This window comes from Anolis sagrei, chromosome 4 (assembly GCF_037176765.1).
Source record: "Anolis sagrei isolate rAnoSag1 chromosome 4, rAnoSag1.mat, whole genome shotgun sequence".
In the NCBI taxonomy this organism is placed as follows: Eukaryota; Metazoa; Chordata; class Lepidosauria; order Squamata; family Dactyloidae; genus Anolis; species Anolis sagrei.
In genome coordinates, this window is record NC_090024.1 from 10517646 (window position 1) to 10527495 (window position 9850).

General features: G+C 44.2%; 1 protein-coding gene across 6 annotated transcripts in view; it reads left to right on the top strand.

The window, feature by feature from the left end:
- SLC45A4 (solute carrier family 45 member 4) overlaps nucleotides 1–9850 on the top strand; it is a 151958-nt gene that overhangs the window by 135361 nt on the left and 6747 nt on the right. For all 6 annotated transcript variants that reach the window (XM_067467255.1, XM_067467258.1, XM_067467254.1 and 3 more), the window contains 4 exons: nucleotides 991–1170; nucleotides 3600–4678; nucleotides 5727–5826; nucleotides 7162–7373. In XM_067467255.1, coding sequence (XP_067323356.1) covers nucleotides 991–1170; nucleotides 3600–4678; nucleotides 5727–5826; nucleotides 7162–7373 — 1571 coding nt within the window. The remainder of the gene's footprint in view (nucleotides 1–990; nucleotides 1171–3599; nucleotides 4679–5726; nucleotides 5827–7161; nucleotides 7374–9850) is intronic.

The window sequence follows — 9850 nt, forward strand, 5'->3', positions numbered from 1 at the left end:
CTTCTTCAGGCTAAACATGCCCAGCTCCTTAAGCCACTCCTCATAGGGCTTGTTCCCCAGACCCTTGATCATTTTAGTCGCCCTCCTCTGGACACATTCCAGCTTATCAATATCTCTCTTGAATTGTGGTGCCCAGAATTGGACACAATATTCCAGGTGTGGGAGTTGTACGTTTACAAAGTCTTTAGCCTTCTCTGCCAGAGAGTCAGTAACCACAAATCCCAGGATTCCATAGCACTGAGCTATAACAATTCAAGTGGGGTCAAACTGCATTTGTTCTGCAGTGTAGAGCCATCTAGAACCCAGGGGAAAGGCCAAGGTTTGAAACCCTACTCAGCCAGGGAAATACAAGTTTGGCAAGTCACAGTCTCTCAACCTCAGAGGATGGCAAAGGCAAACACCCTCTGAACAAATCTGGGCAAGAAGGCCCTTAGGGTTCCCATAAGTGAAACATATGACTTGATGGCACGCAGGCACAAGAAACGTCAAGAGCTAGTTAAAGTGATCTTTGAAAATGCTCAACGACAACTCCCAGAACCTGTTTTTGAGGACAAGTTGAATGCTACGGCATGTGACTGCAGCCAGGAAAAATTCAGTACTTCCGCCTCTATCCTGTGTGTTTTGGTTTTTTTTTTTCTTAGCAAAAGCGTGTTTTCATGAGTTGTGTAATCCTTTGTGAACTACACCACACCTTGACTGACCATAACCTCTTTCAACATCTGTCTAAAGGAGCAAAGAGGTGGCTGTGAATACTCTACAAGATAGAAAACAGGCCAAAACCTGTTCCTTTAGGCCGGAAGCACTTGCTTGCAAACAGGTCCTAACAATTCCATAGCCCCATGAAATGTCCAGTCAGACTGACTGAATGGAAGGGAGGCTTCCATCAGCCAGGTTAAGAATATTTAAGTGGTATATTGCTTTGGGTATTGAGTTTCTCCTTTTCAGATTAAACGCCTCACCACCATCTCGACGACACTTCTTCTCTGCCAGGTCTAGCCATTGGAGATGTCCCGGACCGCCAGCCCATTGGCATCGTCCTCACTGTGCTTGGCGTTGTGGTCTTGGATTTCTGCGCCGATGCCACAGAGGGGCCGATCCGGGCCTATTTGCTGGACGTGGTGGACAGTGAGGAGCAGGACATGGCGCTCAATATCCACGCTTTCTCAGCAGGTATGCCTTTCCCTTTACCCCTTTTTGAAAATAAACTAAAATGATACATTTGGAAGAGACTTCAAGGGACATCTAGCTCTAAGTGATTGTTTGGATGCTCAAACCACAGTTTTGATTTTAAGCCATGATTAGCGACAAACCATGGTTTAGCGTGATGCCTGAAATGACCCACTGAGACTTCATACATCCGGCTCCATTGATTTGTTTACAGGCTGTATCAGTAGTCTTGCTGAACCTGTAATTCATGACTGAGTTTAAAAAATCAGCAACATTCAATTCCTGAAGCTTGTAGCAGCCCAATTAACTGTGGACTTGCAATTGTTGATATTGTTATCATCATCCTATCTGCACCGGGATTGTGGCGCAGCTGGCTGAGTGTCAGCTACATTAAGATCACTCTGACCAAAAGGTCATGAGTTCGAAGCCAGCCTGGGTTGGAGTGGGTTTCCAACCAATTGTGTAGCCTGTTGTCGACCTTTGCAACCCGAAAGACAGTTGCACCTGTCAAGTAGGAAAATTAGGTACCACCTTAAAGTGTGGGGAGGCTAAATTAACTAATTTATGAGGCCATAAAAAAGACTCCAGCAAAGCACTCCAGCAAAAACGCATGCGGGGAATGCGGAAGTACTTCATCAGTGTCGCAGATGGATGATGAAAGCAACAGCTCCCCTGGCGGCCAGAAAAGTTAAATAGCCTCTGTGTATGTCTGTATGTGTTGTATGTCAAAATTGGCATTGAATGTTTGCCATATATGTGTACACCGTAATCTGCCCTGAGTCCCCTGCGGGGTGAGAAGGGCGGAATATAAATGCTGTAAATAAATAAATAATAAATTTTCCCAGTTCAAAATTTGAAAACAGTTGTGGGATTATTATTGGTGGTGGCCAAGGAGCTGGAATTCTTGGAAATAAGATGAGAGCAAAATATCCCAAATGTGGTTAGGTCAGCAGTACAAATCTGGGATAATGCGCTACCCGTGTCTCCATAAGCTCAGACTCTTGAAACATAATCTGGCTTCTAGCAGAAGGCTATAGAATTTACTCAAGTGCAACCAAGCAGTGAATTGTCCTCAGGAGCTCTCAGCTTTGAAGGGAAATACAACTCTCGAGGGCATGCGATTCAGAGAAGCCATTAAAATCAGCTCTAGACTCTTTGCAACCACCTTCTCAGAAAGCTGTGGTTTGGGAACAATCATTGCGCTAATTAGAAACTATGGCTGAATTAGATCACTGCGTGCCCACGTGACGAATGACAGCAGACCAGACAGCAGTCAGATTGCTTTTATGAGATATGTTCTCATCAGGCTTGTGGAAGTTGTAATCCCAACAAGTAACTTGTCTTAGTTCTTTATTGAGTTAAGCCAGAAATCCCAGAACTGAAGGAAATCAACCCCATTCTGCAATGCATGAAAACACAACCCAACCACTCCCAAATTGTGCCCATCCAGCATCTGGCGGGGACGTGAGACAGAGCCTTCTCAGTGGTGGCTCCTCGGTTGTGGAACTCCCTCCCTAGCAACATCAGAGCAGCTCCTTCCCTACTAGCCTTTAGGAAAAGAATGAAAACCTGGCTCTGTGAGCAGGAATTTGGAAACTAAAGCAATGCAGTATTTTTAAATTGAAACATTGAGCAACTGACCTTGGAATGGACTCAGACCTTGAACTTGAATGGCATGTTTTCTAAGTTTTTAACTTTTTAAATCAGTTTTAATTCTGTTTAATATGTTGCAATTTTTGAAGTGTTTAGGTGATTGTGTTGAGGCACAACATTGTGCCATTGTAAGCCTCCTTGAGTCTCCCTGTCGGGGTAGAGAAGGGTGGGGTACAAGTATGGCAAATAAATAAATAAAAAGACTGCAGCATATTCCATTTTTAAAATGGCTATTCTTAAATCCTACTTAGCCATGAAGTATACTGGGTGGTGTTGAATCAGTCAATCGTTAGGTCAGTGATTCCCAGTCTTTGGGCCTCCAGGTGTTTTGGACTTCAGCGCCCACAGCTGGTAAGCTGCCTGGAATTCTGGGAGTTGAAGTGCAAAACACCTGGAGGCCCAAAGGTTGAGAATCACTGCTTTAGGTAATTAATGTTAAACAAACGTTTGTGCTTCTTTAAGCTCAATGTGAAAAATGCATCAAGGTTAGTTATGGTCAGGGTTCTCTATGTGTTGTTATTCCATGGTAGTACAAAAAAAAAAAAACCTGAAGTGGTATCGAGCAACATAGAGCATTCCTCAGTTTGTTTAGCACACTGAACATCAAGTTCAAGAACAGTTCAGTACTGAACATCAAGTTCAGGAACATAAGCCTCTCCATATTCTGCCTATATTTCTTCCTCTTGCCCCACTTTTGTATGGTTGCCAAAACAGTATTCTGTATTTTTAAGCCTTGTCACAAAAATGCAGGTTTATGGTGCTCTCTTTCCATTCCTTAGGCCTCGGAGGAGCCATTGGCTATATGCTGGGGGGCCTGGACTGGATGCAGACTTTCCTGGGGTCCATCTTCATATCCCAAGAGCAAGTGCTCTTCTTCTTTGCCGCCATCATTTTCTCCGTCTCAGTTGTCCTCCACCTTTGCAGCATTGAAGAAGAGCAGTACAACCCACAGCAGGACAGGATTGATGACGAAGCGGACACCCTGTCGAGTGTCAAGCTGAGCGGTGGTAGCCTCCCGCCTCTGAACCGGCTGAACATCATCAGCGAGGAAGACCCTTATGGGAACGCCATGTTCCCAGACGAGGTCCAGTCAGAGCATGACCTCAACATGGACTTCCTCGAGGTGGACATTGTGCGGAGCAAGAGCGACTCGGTCTTGCACATGGCCGACGCCACCCTCGAAATGGAATCCGAGCTGCTTTTCCTCCATGACATCGAGCCTTCCATCTTTCAGGACTCTTCATACCCAAACACCCCACACAGCACCAGCCAGGAACTCATGAAGTCCAAATTCAACCGCCTGTCTGCGTTCCTCAGGGAAAATGAGAAAGAGGAGGAGATGTTACTTGATAATCACTTGAACGAAGCCAAAGTCCCCAATGCCAATGGCTCCCTACCAAAAGATCTCCTGAATGGGCACGCTAGGATCGGCATGAAGCAATCAAGCACTTCCAACTCCATGCGCAGGCGGCGGCACATGTTCTACCGCCAGCCCTCTCACACCTTCTCCTATTACGGCAAGATCGGCTCCCATCGTTACCGTTTCCGACGGGCCAATGCTGTGGTCTTGATCAAGTCCTCTCGCAGCATGAATGACATTTACGACATGCAGAAGAGGCAGCGGCAGAGGTACCGGCACAGGAACCAGAGCGGGGCCACCAACTCCAGCGGGGACACGGAGAGCGAGGAGGGGGAGACGGAGACCACTGTCCGGCTCCTGTGGCTCTCCATGCTGAAGATGCCCAAGGAGCTGCTGCGGCTGTGCGTCTGCCACCTCCTAACGTGGTTTTCCATCATTGCTGAAGCCGTGTTCTATACTGACTTCATGGGGCAGGTCATCTTTCATGGTGACCCCAAGGTGAGTGAAGACATTTCTACTGCCAGTAGCAAATGTGTTTATAGATGTGTTTGCACCAAATAGGAATAAAATGGACCCCTTCCTTCTCACTGTGTCCATCTTTGTTTTCTGTTTGTTTCCCTTGGGGTATGCGTAGTGTTTAGATGTAGAAATCAATGGAGATTTATGGGGAGATGGATGAGGAGGGGCAAACAGAAGTCCTTGGTTTGTGAGCAGGTCTACAAAATGGCCAATTGGATTTGCTTTGCATATCTTTGCTGCCAGCACAAATTTTGGAAAATAGAAATATCAGGAGGAATAAATCTTGGGTGGAATTAGCATACTTATGAAATATGCCAATGACATTTTTCCTTTTAAAGCCAATTTTTAAATAATCTAGATGAGGCATGGGCAAACTTTGGTCCTCCATGGCTGGGATTTAGCACAGCAGGTTAACTGCCAGCTGCAGAAAATCTTGCCAACCAAAAGGTTGACAGTTCAAGCCTGGGACATGGTGAGCTCCTGGCCTTTAGCCAACTTCTGCCTACCTAGCAGTTTCAAAAACAACTATGTGAGTAGATAAATAGGTACTGCTTAAGTGAGGAGGTATTTCAGGCACCCATAAGGATATGTCAGAAAAATGCTGGCAATTTGATCAAGGAGGAAGTTTACAAACAAAGCTCTCTGGCAGGGAAATTGGAGCGACAGCACCTCCCTGTGGCCGGAACCAAGCACAGCCTCCAAGATGCAGAAGATGGGAAAGCTTATATATACCTCTATCTGTGTACAGTTATCTGTGTCAACATTGAGTGTTTGCCATATATGTGTTATGTAATTCACTCTGAGTCCCCTTCAGGGTGAGAAGGGTGGAATATAAATACTGTAAATAAATAAATGTACTGGCTGTTGGGAATTGTGGTTGAGCACCTGGAAGGCCAAAGTTTGCCCATGCCTGATCTAGAAAAACAAATAAAAGGGAAATTATGACTCTGTGTTTAAGCAACAGTGTATTCCTGTATATTCTGTAGGATTGTCTGCCATTGAATAATCTTACCTGGTTCTCCTATAGGCTCCCTCCAATTCTACCGAACTGTTTGCCTACAACGCTGGCGTTCAGATGGGCTGCTGGGGACTGGTCATTTACGCTGCTACTGCTGCTGTGTGTTCAGGTAAGAGGCACTGTGCCAGCTGGGGGAAAAGGCCTGGATCTGGGTTTGGAGTGGGAGAATAGGGACAGGGTGTGAGCAAGAGGCTAATGAAGGAAGAGATGGAAATCTAGGTGGTCAGATCTAAGTGTGCAAGGAGCTGCAAAGCATTTCTCCTGCCAGGGAGCTCTTGCTCTTTTAGAATTATAGAGTGGTAAATGGATTAAAAAATAAGGAAGGAAAATTACCGTCACAAGAAGAAATGAAATTTTGGACAGATGAAATGTAAGAATGGTGGCTTGAGATGGGTGGAGGGGAGCACTGTGGCGGGAAAAAAAAGGAAAAAAGAGAAAAGGAGGGGAATTGTCAAAGCAAAACAATAAAACAACATGTTAAAGAGGTTGATGTACAAAATGCAATAGTATGTAATAAATGTGATAAATCAATAAAAAAAAAATAGAATTATAGAGTTGGAAGAAACCCCCAGAGCCATCCAGTCCAACTCCCTTCTGCCATGCAGAAATCCACAATACAAGCATTCTTAACAGACACCCTCAAAATAAGGAGACTCCACCAGACTCTGAGGTGCAGCAGCATATACCACTGTCACACAGCTCTTACCATCACAAAGTTATTCCTAATGTTTTAAATGTTTGGATCCATTGCTTGCACCCTCCTCAGTATAACTTTTCAAATATGCCCAGAACTGGAATTCTCAAAGATGTTCTTGTCACTGTCACTCCTGTGCAGCACCCCCGGTGCTGGCCTTTTACAGCATGGCATGGGTCATGCCTGTGTGGAAGTATATGCAATATGGCCATGGTCTAGAAACATTCTCTCCTGATGTTTCGCCTGCATCTATGGCAAGCATCCTCAGAGGTAGTGAGGTCTGTTGGAACTAGGGAAAAGGGTTTATATATCTGTGGAATGACCAGGGTGGGACAAAGGACTCTTGTCTGCTGGAGCTAGGTGTGAATGTTTCAACTGACCACCTTGATTAGCATATAATGGCCTGACAGTGCCTAGAGCAAACTTTTGTTGAGAGGTGATTAGATGTCCTTGTTTGTTTCCTCTCTGTTCTTGTGCTGTTGTAATTTTAGAGGTTTTTTTTAAATACTGGTAGCCAGATTTTGTTCATTTTCATGGTTTCCTCCTTTCTGTTGAAATTGAACCAACCTGGACACAGCATTTTATTTGAGAACACAGAAATGCTGGACCACTCTCACAACCACCATGCCAGACTACACAGAGAAGCCATTGAAATCCACAAGCATGTGGACAATTTCAACAGAAAGAAAACCATGAAAATGAACAAAATCTGTCTACCAGTATTAAAAAACTCTTCTTTATTTTTTGCAGCCTTATTACAGAAGTACTTAGACAACTACGACCTTAGCATCAAAATAATCTACATCCTGGGCACGCTGGGATTCTCCATCGGAACGGCGGTGATGGCCATGTTCCCGAATGTCTATATCGCCATGATAATGATCAGCACGATGGGAATAGTCTCTATGAGCATCTCCTACTGCCCGTATGCGCTGCTGGGCCAGTACCATGACATCAAGGAGGTAGGTGCCAATTTGTTGTTGTGTTGCACCCATTCTTTGTCTGGTATGATGAAACGTGGCACCAGTACATTCTGCTTTAGAAGTTACCAAAGTTTTGATTACAAGTTGAACATCCCTTAACTGGAATTCCAAAACTGGAAATACTCCAAAATGGTCTGCATGGGTGGCTCAGATAGTGCTTTCTGATGGTTCAGTGTAAATATATTTGGCGCTATTTACAAAATTATTGAAAATACTGTGTGTACAAGTTGTATATGAAATGGTAGTTAAGAGGATATATTGTTTTTATATTGTTTATACAGTTTTATACTGTTTATACTGTTCTATATTGTTATTATTACATTACTGTTAATTGTATATTTATGTTTTGAGGTGTACGCCATGGGGTGCCACTTCGTTAGCCGTCCTGAGTCCCTCTGCAGAGGTTGAGAAAGGATGGGATATAAAAGCTCTAAATTAAAATAATAATAAGAAAATATCAATATATTCCATGTTTAGACTTGGGCCCCATTTCCAAGATAGCTTATGAATATGAGGAAGAACTTCCTGACTGTGAGAACCGTTCAGCAGTGGAACTCTCTGCCCCGGAGTGTGGTGGAGGCTCCTTCTTTGGAAGCTTTTAAACAGAGGCTGGATGGCCATCTGTCAGGGGTGATTTGAATGCAATATTCCTGCTTCTTGGCAGAATGGGGTTGGACTGGATGGCCCATGAGGTCTCTTCCAACTCTTTGATTCTATGATTCTATGATATGCAAGTATTCCAAAATCAGAAATATCCAAAATATAAAACATTTTGGATGAGGTGTGCTCAGTCTGTATTAGGACATGCTCAGTCTGTCTTAGCATTTGAAGCTCCGGTTCCCCTGCCAGATCTTCCACAAAAATCTCGAGGAAGGAGTAACTCCTTGATAACTGCCTGGGCAACCCAACCATCAGACATAGCCCTTTCCAATACCTTAGGTGGCAGATTTTGGGGTGTAATGAAAGGGCAGCAAATAATTTTGCCATTCATTGGCAGTTATCCTCGTTCTGCTAGCCAGAATGAGGAACGGCACATAGGAGAAACTGTGGAATATAGAATCATAGAGTTGAAAGAAACCTTGTGGGCCATATACATGATTTGGTAGCAACAACATGGCCGATTTTGGATAGCATTCACTTTGGCTTAGTGGAAAGGAACAAGCAAAAGCAGAATCACCAATTCAATATGTTATTCCTCAGAAGGAAATAGAGGATGGGGAGCCCCTAGTTTACAGAGTTATTTTGAGGCCTGTCAATTGACGAGATTGATAGAATCATAGAATCAAAGAGTTGGAAGAGACCTCATGGGCCATCCAGTCCAACCCCATTCTGCCAAGAAGCAGGAATATTGCATTCAAATCACTCCTGACAGATGGCCATCCAGCCTCTGTTTAAAAGCTTCCAAAGAAGGAGCCTCCACCACACTCCGGGGCAGAGAGTTCCACTGCTGAACGGCTCTCACAGTCAGGAAGTTCTTCCTCATGTTCAGATGGAATCTCCTCTCTTGTAGTTTGAAGCCATTGTTCCGCGTCCTAGTCTCCAGTGAAGCAGAAAACAAGCTTGCTCCCTCCTCCCTGATTTAAATCTTGTTCATTCAAAAAGATGGGCCAGAATTGAGAAAACGATAAATGGTTGGAACCACTGCCTCTGTCTGAAGAGTAGGGTAGACAATAACGTTTTTAAAAGAAATTAAAGGGGGTCCAATGATCTCCTCCACGGAATGCTGTAAAATTCCCAATAAAGTAAATAGATATGCTGGGTTGCTATGGGTTTTCCGGGCTCTGTGGCCACGTTCCAGAAGCATTCTCTCCTGACGTTTTACCCACATCTATGGCAGGTATCCTCAGAAGTTTTGAGGTCTGTTGGAAACTAGGCAAGTGGGTTTATATATCTGTGGAATGTCCAGAGTGGGAGAAAGAGGTCTGGTCTGTTTGAGGCAGGTGTGAATGTTGCAGTTGGCCACCTTGATTAGCATCTCATGGCTTTGCAGCTTCAAAGGCTGACTGCTTCCTGCCTGGGGAATCCTTGGTTGGGAGGTGTTAGCTAGCCTTGATTATCTGGAATTCCCCAGTTTTCTGAGTGTTGTTCTTTATATACTGTCCTGATTTTAGAGCCTGGCAGCTTCAAAGTCTGGCTCCTTCCTGCTCAGGGGAATCCTTTGTTGGGAGGTGTTAGCTGGGTCTGACTGATTCTGGTCTGGAAGTCCTCTGTTTCCTGAGTGTTGCTATTTCTTTACTGTCCTGATTTTAGAGTTTTTTAATACTGGTAACTAGATTTTGTTCATTTTCATGGTTTCCTCCTTTCTGTTTAAATTATCCACATGCTTGTGGATTTCAGTGGCTTCTCTGTGTAGTGTGACATGGTGGTTGTTAGAGTGGTCTACAATTAATAATAAAAATTAAAAACAATTAAGTGGATAGGGGATACCATTGCCAGAGAATTGGAAAAAAAGAGTC